General features: G+C 39.5%; 2 protein-coding genes across 3 annotated transcripts; both read left to right on the top strand.

The window, feature by feature from the left end:
- LOC109727022 (thiosulfate sulfurtransferase 16, chloroplastic-like) lies at positions 769-4,829 on the top strand. Of its 2 annotated transcripts, none has more exons than XM_020256881.1 (7): positions 769-1,004; positions 1,105-1,194; positions 2,211-2,315; positions 3,692-3,765; positions 4,102-4,172; positions 4,266-4,319; positions 4,419-4,829. In XM_020256881.1, the coding sequence occupies exons 1-7, from the start codon at positions 940-942 to the stop codon at positions 4,491-4,493; spliced, it is 534 nt and encodes a 177-aa protein (XP_020112470.1). In that variant the 5' UTR covers positions 769-939; the 3' UTR covers positions 4,494-4,829. The 2 variants fall into 2 exon arrangements, with proteins under 2 accessions (XP_020112470.1, XP_020112469.1); XM_020256880.1 differs by having other exon boundaries at positions 2,205-2,315.
- Positions 6,596-8,006, top strand: LOC109727117 (putative F-box protein At4g22660). Its single transcript, XM_020257016.1, has one exon. It carries the CDS (start codon positions 6,596-6,598, stop codon positions 7,766-7,768), a length of 1,173 nt encoding a protein of 390 aa, XP_020112605.1. The 3' UTR covers positions 7,769-8,006.

Genomic DNA, 13,816 nt, shown 5'->3' with positions numbered 1-13,816 from the left:
GAGTCAACCAAACCGACTCGGCTCTGACCTGTTCTTCTAATCAACTACTTTTTTGGGGTCCCAAATTCAAATTCAAGCTCATCCTCATCCTCGTTCCCGACCGTTACCACATGGTTAGTCCACGTGTCATATCCGCCGCATGTATATCCTCCATCCCATGTGGGCCCTCCTTTCCCGTCGGAGAAATTCGATGCACCGTGTGTATACCTTGTAACTCATGCACCGTATGTATGTATATTCCTTTAATTAAAAAATTAGGCTAACTTACCCTTTTTGGGTCTTCACATTATGAGCTGCATCAAATTTTTATTTGCAAATTTTAATTTGTCGATTTTTTATTATCTAAATTAATGTATTTTTTAGTTGACTGAATAATAATGTGTAGCTGATGTGACAGTGCTACAGCATATAGTACCAGCACATCAACTAAATTAGATTTCGAAATTTAATTGTAATAATACAAAAATTTAAAGACCAACCATTTTATAACTTGGGGGGTCAAAAACATAATTTAGCGTCAGTTTAGGAAGATAAATATGATTTTGCAATATCTAAATGTCTAAGTCTAAAAAAAGTTGCAACTTTTAAGAATTTATTATGTAGACATTTACTTAAAAAATTTACAAGGTCATTGGATGTAAATAATGAATTAAATGGAATGTTTAAGTTGGTGCATCGTGCACCGGGAACATGCAAACGTTTCCATGCCCTTGAAACTAACGCAGCATCGAACCACTTAAAAAAATATTAAATAGAAAAAATTAAAAAGAGAAAGCACCTCTTCCATGATGACCATCCATAAAAACCCCAACAAGATCATACCCCAAATAATTTCTCCTTTTTTGTGTTATTATTATTAATATTTTTCATCAATCCAAGTATCCAACCCCTCTAATATATTTTTTGCCTCCTCCAAAGTCAAATAGAGCACTACTCAAAATGGCCTTCTCCTATGCATGTGTGTCTCTCCCCATCTCAATTTGTACTCAACCACTGTTGAAAAGGTACAACAATCACTACTATGTAACACCTCTCTCTCTCTCTCTCTCTCTCTCTCTCTCTCTCTCTCTTTTTGTATAACTTATGATCTCTCTCACCCACAAGATCACAAACAACTCTTTTCTCATCTTGGAGAGCATATGGGCCCAAATATGGCATCATCAGTGCAAAAAAGAGTTTGCCCTTCTCTTTGAGGTAATTGCTTCCCCTCCCCACTTTTTTTTTTGTTGCTTTTTCCTAACTAATCACTGGATAAGTTAAAAATATATAAAATTTATCTTAAGTATGAATTTTATTTTTTTCCCATCACAATACTTAACACATCATCATAATATTTAACACAGTTGGTTAAAGACTTAATGATTAGTATTCAAGGTTTGCTTTATATTTCAGAGTAAATAAAGGTATCTTTCTCTCAAAATTAGAAAGAAAAAAAAGGTAGGAACGTTCAGAACCTACCTGAATTATGAATCATTTTGAATCGGTTACCCAACCTTTCAGTTCAATATGTTTGATTTGATTCAATCAATAGTATTTTGATTTCAAATTTAAGCTAACTATTTACCGTAATAAATTTATAGTTGCGAGAGTGGTATGAAATATCCTAATTAAATTTGCAATGCGAAGATAAACGACGGATTCAAATTTAAATAAATTAAGGTATCGTTGAATGACTTAATTAGACTTAAATTAAACAAATTGAAAGATTGAATTAATAAAATCAAAATTTTGAAAGATTGGATAGCCAACTCAAAATGATCCGAAATTCAGATTAGTTCTCGATGGTTTTACCATAAAAAAAATGTGAATATATTGTTTGAAACATCTACCTAACCTTTTATTCATTCCATTTGAACCATTTGATAAAATTTTTGGTAGGAAATTCTAATACTTCACTTATCTTACTGTACTTACCATATCATATGATTTGTTGGAGAACCATTTAATTTGAGCGAACAATGCTTCCAAATTTTGTAACAAAGAAAAAAGCCGTCGAATAGTTAAAATTAAACAAATTGCAATGGTAGATAGAAAAAATTTTAATTTTAAAAATTTCGTAGTTGTTTCAAAATGAGTCCGATAAGCTACGCATATTTTTACCCAATATATCTTGCTAAAAGGGTCCTAAAATATTCCTTTCTAGTACTCTTCCTTTGTACTACTTTTTATAAATATTTGTAAATTTATGTTTTCTTTTTATTTAGGATTAGGTCGATGGCCTCTGATTTGAGCTCAGAAGCAGTAGTCCCAAGATCCGTTCCAGTTCGCGTCGCCCACGAGCTCCTCCAAGCAGGGCATAGATATCTCGATGTCAGGTATAATGTAATTAGTTTCAACAATTTAATCGAAACTTACCAACTGTCCCTAGCGCAAGTGGCAAAAGGTTTGATGGTTGGTATCTGAGGTCTCAAGTTCGAATCCTAGTTGATTCACATTTCTAGCTAAGTTTATTTCTAAATTGAATAAATGAAGCGGATAGCATGATACCTATTTCTGAAAAAAAATAATAATAATAAAAACTTATTAACTTTGATAGGAATTGCGTCACGTGTCAACTTGTGATGCAATTGGAATCTATGCTTCTAAAATATTACACACAAGCAGACACACATAAATATATAATAATTTTAATTTTAGAGTTAAAAAGAATGAAAGCTTGGATTTTTGATGAAATACACAAGGATAGCCTCAACTACAGGCTATTGACTTCTCAACTATTTTTCTTTTAATCGACACCGCCTTAAATTTGGTCTCTTTCAATTTAAGTTATTATGGTTAATTCGTCTAAAAATTTTATAAAATATTATGTGGTTGTGTTAAATACTTTTTCAGTGGATCGAACTACAAATTTAGAAATATAAGTGTTAGATGTGCCTTGAAATCTAGTTGTTGTTTTTGATTTTGCGCCCTGGTTCACCGACAGCTTTGTGGTGCGATAAATTTTGAAAAATAATTTATGAAAGAAAAATAAATGTCTATGGTGGGAAGCAGAGGGATTGGACTGTGCAGGTACGGATCGAACCCGATAATGAAAATATCCCTTAAGGAACCTCTTTCATCATTTTGCCCTAGAGGCGATACAATAAATTTGTAATCTCCAAAAACATTGTCTCCTTTTTTCACAGTGAAGTTCTCTCATCTTTGTCTGTTGTTTTTTTTTTACTTATAATGTGTTTCCACGTAAATCTGTGTTCCATTTTATTTTACTGTTTTTGTGGTTTGTCAACTTTGCGATCGCCTTTTGTCGTTGCTATTTGTGCGCTTGTCATAACAATAAGTTAAATTAAAACAACTGAAAGTTAAAAGAGCGATGATCGAAAAGTTAAGTTGCAGGGGTCTCTTGCACTAGTCCTCTAAAACATGAAAAGGGATTTCGTGGCAATCCTCTAATAGATAACAGGCTAAATCGATACGCAATCAACGTCCAATTCAATAAGCCTCTCCCCAACAGCAAAAAAAAGGGTATTTCAAAAAATGGCCTATAGTTGAGGGGAATCTTCATATATTTTTATCTTGGACAAGGAGAAATGCAGAGTTTTAAGTGTTTTTTTTTTTTTTTTTTTTTTTTTTCGATTAAACAGGGATGAACCCAGTTTTAAGTGATTTCAATGGGAAATTTCTACAATTTGGGATTTATATGATGGGTGATGTTTTTATTTGAATGTTTTTTTCTTTTTTGTTTTTTTGGTAGAACTGTGGATGAATTCAATGCCGGTCGTCCGGTGGGAGCTATAAATATTCCATACATGTTCAAGGTTGGGTCAGGTAGATTTCTTAACCTTCTCCTTTTTGAGAATTTTGGTTTCTACAGAAATTATGCGTACATCAAAGCTGTTTTATTCCGAAAAGAGCACTTTTATTTCTACAAGCATGAAAATATAATAGCATCCGAGGATTAATTATCCAAATTGTTCATTTTCAATGAAAAAATTATTTCAACTATTCGATACAAGAATCGAAAATTGAGATAACAAAGCTGATATGCTGATTCGCGACAAGGAAGCATCGATTTTTAAATGTATGTCGCATTAGTGTTATTTTTCACCAATGCAGGAAAGGGTTTACGGATTTTAATATTTCTGTTCCATCGACTCTGTGTAGGAATGTCGAAGAACCCTAATTTCTTGGAGGAAGTGTCATCGGTTTTCGGCAAAGACGACGAAATCATTGTCGTGCGTATGCTTATCCATTGTTTCCTTAATTTCATATATAAGCTATCGGTTCTTTATCTTCTTCCCTTAAAGCATGTCTTCGCCTTTCGACAGGGATGCCAAAGTGGGAAGCGGTCGCTGATGGCTGCTACCGAGCTTTCATCTGCTGTAAGTGTCAGTTCGTCGCATATGTCTTTTCTACACAAGTGAACAACTGTATATGATATGTTAATATATACTGATTTTTCTTTTTCTCGTACTCGTTAGGGTTTTACGGGAGTGACAGACATCGCCGGCGGTTATTCTGCGTGGGTACAGAACGGATTACCGATGGAGCAGTGATGTTATTCTAGTCGAGCACGGCACTAAGTGATGATGCAATTTGGGTCTTGGATATTTTGAGTTCATTGATCAATTGCCACCTCCTAGTGTGTAATTATATATGTAGTGATCATCAGTTTCCTGGTGAACTGATTCAGCTAGTACTCAGTAGGTTACTGTTATATGATCTTCCTAATAAAAGAAATTTCTGGGTCAACTTGGTTTCTAATAATGACCCTCGAAGTTTACGCTCACAACTGAATTAAGAGATCCGACTGATGAGGGATCTTATCGGTCAAGTTTAAATGCTACATTGTATGTTCGATTTGGCTGAAACAGCATATCACTTTATATTTAGCTTTGCAAACCATTTTTGCGGTGCGTCCTGACTCACCACGTGACGTAATTTTTATGGCGCTAACAGAACGTTCAATGAGTGATGACGCATTTTGGGTCTTGGGTATTTTTAGTTTTTTCGATCTATGGCCATCTCATAGTGTGGTTATGTAGTGATCATCAACTCACTGGTGAAGTGATTCAGTTAATGCTTACCATGTTACTGTTGTTTACAGATTGGATGGTTGATGAATCTAAAGTGTAAAAACGAAAAGAATATAGTAACTAATTATCCATAGAGATAGTTCGTATTAAATAATTAAAACTTAAAAAGATGTTATCTTTAATAATTATCAAATTTAAGAGAGAAAATTTGGATTTTTCTACATTTTTAAGACTTATAAAATTGTTTGTCCCACATGCAATCAAAACAGTTGCATAATTCGTAAAGTCGACTGAGAAGGAAAATTTATTAACTATTTAATAAAATTTAAATGATCTATTTCTTAAAATGGCACAAATGTATGAAAGTTACTTGAACTATAGATCATTTTAATTTGATTATGTAATCTTTCAAAATTTTAATTCTAGTACTCAATTTTTTATTTTTTTTGATTTAAGTAATTTGATGGCTCTTTGATGCAAAATTTGAGGTAATTGTTTTAAAGAATTTAGAGTTACTTAAATTACATAAAATATGCTAACAGAATATGTAAAAATAAACGACACATTCAAATTTTAAAATTAAAAAATTACTAATTCGGTCAAATTATATAAATTAAAAAGATCAGATAGTAAAATTAAAATTTTTAAAGGTTACTGTGTCTGCATTCTACAATAGCAAAATTGCATAGAAAATTTGACACTTCCAACGTTGTGTATCGTATTCCGGTGGATATTTTTTTTGAGAAAAAGGTAGCAAGCTACCCGCTTCATTCAATAGGGGTATGAATTTAGCAAGCATGATGGAGACAGCTAGGGTCTCCTACAGGGTACAAAAACCCCGAAACGGAAGAAAAAGTAACATAACGGGAAATCACAGACTACTCCAAAAAGACAACGTACACAGACTACCAACGTAACTCTATACTCTATCCCACGCCCCGCGTATTCCGGTGGATATTAATAAAAATCCGATGGAGATAGGCACCCATGTGAGATGGTTACTTCCGCCATCCATTTGTTTTAGATATGGTTTGGTTTGGATATAAGCAAGAATTAACTATTACAAGGATAGGAATAAGTATGGGGATAAGCAAAATAGCGTTTGGATGAAAATTGGATTTTTTTCCGGGTATAAAAGTTTTGGATAGATAATATAGAATAAGAAAAATAATTGATAGTTATATATAGAAAATGAAGGTGTTGGTGTATGGAGATAGTTATACCACCTTGTTTCAGGTACTCGAGAACTATTATTCTTAGATAAAAAAATTTAAATTTAGGTGTAAAAGGGGATAAGGGATTATCCCTGCCCTTATCCCCATCGAAAGTCCAAACACTGCGATAGAGATTTATGCCAATTTACATGACAACAATGAATGCAACCATTTCATATTATAGACTATCCTCGGCATATTGGTGGGGATTGTCCTTAAGGTGAGACAGCTACATCTACCGTCCATCTGCTTTGAGATTTGTGCTAATTTGTGTGTTGGACGATAGATACAACCGTCTCGTTCTGAGAACAATCCCCTCCCTCCTGCAGTGCAGCCCCTACTCCTATATATAGTCCCCGTTTCCCGCCTCTCTTTGAATCTCAGTTAGTTAATAGGCGCCAAGGATCGATGGAGACTCGTGATCCAAAGAGAAGAAGGGTAGCCTGTAGCAGTTGGTCGCACCTTCCGACCGACATCCTCATCGATGTCGCTTCCAAGCACGTGACCTCCGCCGCCACCTACACCACCCTCCGCAGCGTGTGCCGGAGTTGGAGAGCCGCGCTCCCCGCCACCGTGCCCCGTCCGCACCGCCTCCCCCCGCAGCTCCCCTTCCTCCTCCGCTTTCCCCACAGCCCTCATAATCCCGCCGGTCAGGCCTTCTCCCTCACCGCCAATCGCACCTTTACCCTCCGCCACCTCGCCGACGCCCATGAGAGCGTCTGCGTTGGCTCCTGCTACGGATGGCTCCTCCTTCTCGACCCCGGGTACAACCTCATCCTCCGCAACCCCTTCACGGGCGACACGATCCGCCTTCCGCCCTTGCCCATGTCCGCTATTTGCAGCCACAAAGATAAGCTGCCGCCCGATCAACGCTTAATTGTCTACCGAGCCATCTTATCATCCGACCCTTCTGCCGACCGCGACTTCTTGGTAGTCCTCTTCACCACCACATCGGTATTCCGCTGCTGCACCTGGCAGAATGGCGACAATTTCTGGACTGTCCGCGAGCCCCCCTCATTTTACTTCGACGATATCATATTCTATGAAGACCGCCGCTGCATTGCCATTACCTATAAAGGAGGTTGTATGATCTTCGACTTCGCCACGGCCAATGGTGGCGACGGCTTCTTCACAAAAGTGCCCGACTTGCCGGTTTTGGGATCACTGTTCTTGGTCGAATCAGCAGGGAATGAGTGGCTCGTTGTGGTAAGGACTACTACCTCACGAGAAGACGAAGTTGAGATTTTTAGGCTCGACTTGAGCGGATTGCCGGATGAGATAACAGCGGTGTCCGAATGCGGTGATCTCGGCGGCCAGATCTTGTTCTTGGAGAAAGGCAACTCGATGTCGGTTGCGTCGACGCATTTCCCTGGATTCGAAGGCGATAGCATCTACTTCACGAAAATGAAGCGGCCTATTTTGACATCTTCGCGTGATAACTCCACCGTGATCATATGGAAGTGCCAGATCAAGAACGGCATCGCGCACCCGTGCAGTGTTGAGTTTGAGTGCGGAGTGTATTCTCTGTGGCCGAAGTTTTGGTGGCTTCCTCCGAATATCCACGAGAAATTGGGTGAGTGAAGCCATTTTTTTTCCATTGTGTTTTGCCACGGTTCCGAGGTCGAACACCTTACGGGTGTGGCCTTTCTCTACATGTTCGGCAATTTGCCTCTGAGATCTTTTGTTTTTCTTGCTCTGGGAGAAAATGGTTTCTAAAAGTGTAATCACAGGTGTTGGAGCAAATGAGTTGGTGGAAATGTCATGTTCTTGGATGGAAAAAGATCACATTAGTCACCACTCCTCGTCGTACGAGAAAGTCTTTTTTTTGTCACAATTTCCACAAATACGATTGGCGACATCTTCATATTGCATATAAAAGTACCCATTTTAATGTGCAATTATCATATTTTCATCTTGATTTGGGATATGCTATTTGAGGCTATTTGTATCAGATTAATTTTTCAGATAATATTGCATTAGAACCAATTCTAAGTTGCTATGATTCCATCTTTAAGAAAATAATCAAAGTGAGCATATATATATATATATATATATATAGAGTCCAGCTATGGTGCTTGTAAAAGTATCAAGCATTTGGTGCTTGTAAGTTTTTCACCGTTAGATCTATTATTCGGATCATTTTCAACCATTAGATTATACTATTCAACCAACCAGCCACTCAACCCTAGAGGGCCCACATCATCCTAACCGCATATCTCATAATCCAATGGCTAAAAATCTACAAGCACTAATAACTTGTACTGTTAAAAGTATAGAAGCTCAATTATATATATATATATATATACATATTCTTTCTTTTTTTTTGAGTAAACAGCCTATTTGTGAAAAAGATAGAAGGGTCAACAGTTGTGACCTAATCCCGATTGGGTACAAGCTAGAACAAAACTAGAACAAAACATAGGATAACACCGGACATACAAAAGGAGTAAGGGAAACACAACAAAGTGTAAACACAACAATTTGTCCTTCACCCGTCAAGCTCCTGTTGGGATCAAAAAATTTTGAAATTTGAAATTCAAATTGAGAATATAGATGGAAGGGAATTGATGTGATTAATGGTTGCCTTAGATGACCAACTATTAAAAGGAAAAGAATTAAAAATATATTGTTGCCTTCTTTTCAAATCATTTTGAATTATTTCCCTAAACAAAGAGGGCCTAGAATCACTATAAATAACACCATGGAATTCAAAAATGAATCTCTTGGAGGGAGGGGGAGATAAAAAAAAAAAAAGAAGTAAGAAACAAAAAGAAAGAAAAAAAAAAAAGAGAAAAGAAGAACAAAAAAAAAGAAAAAGAAAATCTTTTGTTCAATTCCCCCTCTCCTGCCGTGCATCAGCAACAAAGGGAGGGGGTGTGCTCACAGCACACCCCCCAATCCGTACACAAAAGAACAAAGAAAGAACGGATCGGCTTTCATTTTGCGGCGGCGATGACGACGACGGCGGCGATGACGACGACGACGACGTCGACAACGGCGCGCTAACAACGACTTCGACCACGACAATGGCGCACGAGGACGCGCAACGACGACGGCGGCGGCGGTAGCGGCGCTGTGACGACTTTGACAACGACAATGGCGCGCGAGGAGGCCTCATGGCCTCTTTCTTCTTCTTCACCGACAACGACGGCGGATTGGTGTATACGTGCAAACGGTATAGTACCGATTTATTTGTCGGTTTGATCAACACGACCGTCTTCGTGATAGGTTGACCCGATCAAATCCGGCATTGAATCATTACTATATTGTGCGCGCGTATTCACTAAACGCTCGTCTCCCCAACACCGACGAAAGATCTACACGAGCATGCAAATGACGTGACGACGAACCTCCAATCGATTTCATTGTGCGGCCGTCTTCGTGATAGGCTCGACACGCTCAGATCTCAAAAAAAATAATGATAATAAAACAAAATAAAAAAAAAATGATAAAATAAATATTTATCTTGGATCGCCGTCTCCGTGATAGGCTAGATCCAATTTGACATAAACCGGGTCGCCGTCTTCGTGATAGGCTTGACCCGGGTTCGGTTAATTAAACCGGGTCGCCGTCTTCGTGATAGGCTTGACCCGGGTTCGGTTAATTAAACCGGGTCGCCGTCTTCGTGATAGGCTTGACCCGGGTTCGGTTAATTAAACCGGGTCGCCGTCTTCGTGATAGGCTTGACCCGGGTTCGGTTAATTAAACCGGGTCGCCGTCTTCGTGATAGGCTTGACCCGGGTTCGGTTAATTAAACCGGGTCGCCGTCTTCGTGATAGGCTTGACCCGGGTTCGGTTAATTAAACCGGGTCGCCGTCTTCGTGATAGGCTTGACCCGGGTTCGGTTAATTAAACCGGGTCGCCGTCTTCGTGATAGGCTTGACCCGGGTTCGGTTAATTAAACCGGGTCGCCGTCTTCGTGATAGGCTTGACCCGGGTTCGGTTAATTAAACCGGGTCGCCGTCTTCGTGATAGGCTTGACCCGGGTTCGGTTAATTAAACCGGGTCGCCGTCTTCGTGATAGGCTTGACCCGGGTTCGGTTAATTAAACCGGGTCGCCGTCTTCGTGATAGGCTTGACCCGGGTTCGGTTAATTAAACCGGGTCGCCGTCTTCGTGATAGGCTTGACCCGGGTTCGGTTAATTAAACCGGGTCGCCGTCTTCGTGATAGGCTTGACCCGGGTTCGGTTAATTAAACCGGGTCGCCGTCTTCGTGATAGGCTTGACCCGGGTTCGGTTAATTAAACCGGGTCGCCGTCTTCGTGATAGGCTTGACCCGGGATCGGTTAATTAAACCGGGTCGCCGTCTTCGTGATAGGCTTGACTCGGGTTCGCTTAATTAAACCGGGTCGCCGTCTTCGTGATAGGCTTGACCCGAGTTCGGTTCAATTAAACCGGGTCGTCGTCTTCGTGATAGACTTGACTCGAGTCAACCAAACCATAATGACAAATCAAATCGGATGATAAGCCGATCAAGTCTAATCAATAAGTCTAATTGAACCATTAAAGACATTAACCGAACCAAATCAAACTACAAGCTAGTTTGACTTGAACCAAACCATGAAGGATCCAACCTGAACTAAAATGGGTCCGATCCGAATCAAACCACAAGGGATTTGACTTAAACCGAAGCGGATCCGATCCAAGCTGAACCGAACCGGATCCCGTCTGAACCAAATCATAATGGGTTCGACTTAAACCGAAGCGGATCCGATCCAAGCTGAATCGAACCGGATCCAGTCTGAACCAAATCATAATGGATTCGATTTAAACCGAAGCGGATTCGATCTAAACTAATCCGAACCGGATCCGAACCGAACCAAATCTGGTCCGAACTGAACAAGATTCAACTTAAACCAAAGCGGATCCGATCCAAGCTGAACCGAACCGGATCCCGTTTGAACCAAATCATAATGGGTTCGACTTAAACTTGACCCGAAGCGGATCCGATCCGAACTGAACCAAACCGGATCTCGTCTGAACCAAGCTATAAAGGATCCAACTCGATTCGAAGTGGATCCGACTTGAACCGAACCAGGAAGGAGTCAACTCGAACCGAAGTGGATCCAATTCGAACCGAACCAGGAAGCGGATCCGATCCGAACCGAACCAGGAAGATTTCGACTTGAACCGAAGCGGATCCGATCTGAACCGAACCAGGGAGGGTTTGACTCGAACCAAAGTGGAGCCGATCCGAACCGAATCAGGAAGGATTTGACTCGAACCAAAGTGGATCCGGTCCGAACTGAACCAAACCGGATCCCATCTGAACAATGAAGGACCCGACTCGAGCCGAATATAATCCAATCTGATCAGAACCATAAAGGCTCCGACTCGAACCAAAGTGGGTCCAATCCGAGCCGAACAAAATCGACTTGAACCAAAGTTGATCCGATCCGAATTGAACCAAATCGGATCTCTTCTGAACAATAAAGGATCCAACTCAAACCAAGGGGGGTCCAATCTGAACCAAACATAAAGGATTCAGCTTGAACCAAAGTGGGTCCGATCCGAACCAAATCATAAAGGGTCCGACTCGAACCGAAGTGGGTCAGATCCGAACCCAACCATAAAGAATCCAACTCAATCCAAGTCTTGATGGGTCCCGAACTAAAGCATAATGGTTCAACCCGAATGACTAAACAAACCTAAGGTGGTTCATCCCAAATCAAATACAAGAGGTTTAAACCAACCCAAAACCAAAATCCACAAATAAATCCCAAAACCTAAAGTCCACAAATAAATCCCAAAATCCAAAGTCCACAAATAAATCCCAAAACCAAAGTCCACAAATAAAATCCCAAAGCCTAAACTCAGTCGACCGAAAAGTCGTTAAACTAAATCCATATTTCAACGACCGAAATGTCGCTAAACTAAATCCATATTCAAAGGACCGAAATGTCGCTAAACTAAACCCAAATTTCAAACGACCGAAAAGTCGTTAAACTAAACACAAATCCAAACGACCGAAAAGTCGTTAAACTAAACCCAAATTTCCTGAACCATGAACCAAATCCATACACCAAATCCATGAACCATATCCAAACCCATGAACCATATCAAAGTTCATATCCATATACCAAATCCATGAACCATATCCAAGTTCATGAACCAAATTCAAGTTCATGAACCAAATTCATACACCAAACCCATGAACCATATCCAAGTTCATGAATCAAATCCATACACCAAACCCATGAACCATATCCAAGTTCATGAACCAAGTCCATACACTAAATTCTTGAATCATATCCAAATTCATGAACCAAATCTCATAAGCCAATACTCAAATCTCATGAACCAATACCCAAATCTCATCGTGAACCTTTTTTTTTGCTCTGGCACACATACCTAGAGTAGAAATTAAATATCGACTACCCCTAATACATATACTTAGGGCTAAGTCAATCGCCTTAGTACATATAACTAAGGCAAAGCATCTCCAAATCGACAGAGTTCTAAGCCATATACTTAGAATTCGGTCAAATGATATCAACTTCATTCGGACTCTAATACATATGATTAGAGTTCATCCGGCTAGCCCTAATACATATACTTAGGGTCTAGTCAACCTTCTGCTCTAGCACATATACCTAGAGCTGAAGTCAAACCATATCCGACTAACCCTAACACATATACTTAGGGTCTAGTCAGTGTAATCTTTTGCTCTAGCACATATTACCTAGAGTGGAAGTCAAGCCTGCCGCTAATCCCTGAACATATACTTAGGGTCTAGGTCATCTTGCCTCTAGCACATATACCTAGAGTGGAAGTCAAAAACCGTGCTCGAAATAGTCTAACCCATATGACTATAGGGCTAAGTCAGCCTTTCGCTCTAGCACATATACCTAGAGTGAAATCCTTACCCGATCAGAGCTCTAATGTACATATACTTAGAGTTAAATCCGACTACCCTAATACATATACTTAGGGCTTAGTTAGATCTTCATCTCTAGCTAAACATATAAAGAGTGAAACTCGGTTAATCCTGATACAGTATACTCAGGAATTAGCCACTCTCCACCCCCTCCACTTTCGGGTAATATTCGACGGCCTACATCAATACATAAATACTTGAGGTCTGGTCAATCTCCCCTTGGAACATACAACCAAGTTGAATATACACGGTACTCTGAGACATAACTTAGAGCCATTAGACTTCTAAACATAGAGTTTAATATCGACTAGATCTTAACACATATACTTAGGATCTAGTCCGACCCACTCATACATATACTGGAGGTCTGGTCCACATCTCCATCTGCGGAACATATCAAACCGGGTGGACATATTGGACTCTAAGAATATAATTAGAGCCAATTAGACTCTAAATACACAAGTCTAATATTGACTTAGGTTTTAATACATATACTTAGGACGCTAGTCAATCTCAAATGCAACTGAATCCAAATACATATACTACGGATTCAATTTATGTTTACAGGGGGCGTATGCCCCTGCTAACATCGTAAACGCAATCATCATCGAATAAAATCTATTCCTGTTTTGTCACTCTTTAATTATCAGCATTTACTTGCGTCTCTTAATCGAGGGTTCCTTATACACCGAAAGTGTGGGGTAATTAAAACAGATCTTCTGATCTGTGGAAGGCTATGAACCTATTAATCC

The sequence above is a fragment of the Ananas comosus genome, linkage group 22 (genome assembly GCF_001540865.1).
Source record: "Ananas comosus cultivar F153 linkage group 22, ASM154086v1, whole genome shotgun sequence".
Taxonomy (NCBI): domain Eukaryota; kingdom Viridiplantae; phylum Streptophyta; class Magnoliopsida; order Poales; family Bromeliaceae; genus Ananas; species Ananas comosus.
Note: the sequence above shows the minus strand (reverse complement) of the source record. Positions and strands in the feature narration are given on the sequence as shown.

Bases quoted from the DNA above. Each gene is read 5' to 3' on its own strand.
- LOC109727022 (XM_020256880.1), top strand. From the start codon at position 940: ATGGCCTTCTCCTATGCATGTGTGTCTCTCCCCATCTCAATTTGTACT. The intron at 1,005-1,104 runs GTACAACAATCA...CTCACCCACAAG, and splicing joins ACTCAACCACTGTTGAAAAG to ATCACAAACAACTCTTTTCT. The intron at 3,766-4,101 runs GTAGATTTCTTA...GACTCTGTGTAG, and splicing joins CATGTTCAAGGTTGGGTCAG to GAATGTCGAAGAACCCTAAT.
- LOC109727117 (XM_020257016.1), top strand. From the start codon at position 6,596: ATGGAGACTCGTGATCCAAAGAGAAGAAGGGTAGCCTGTAGCAGTTGG.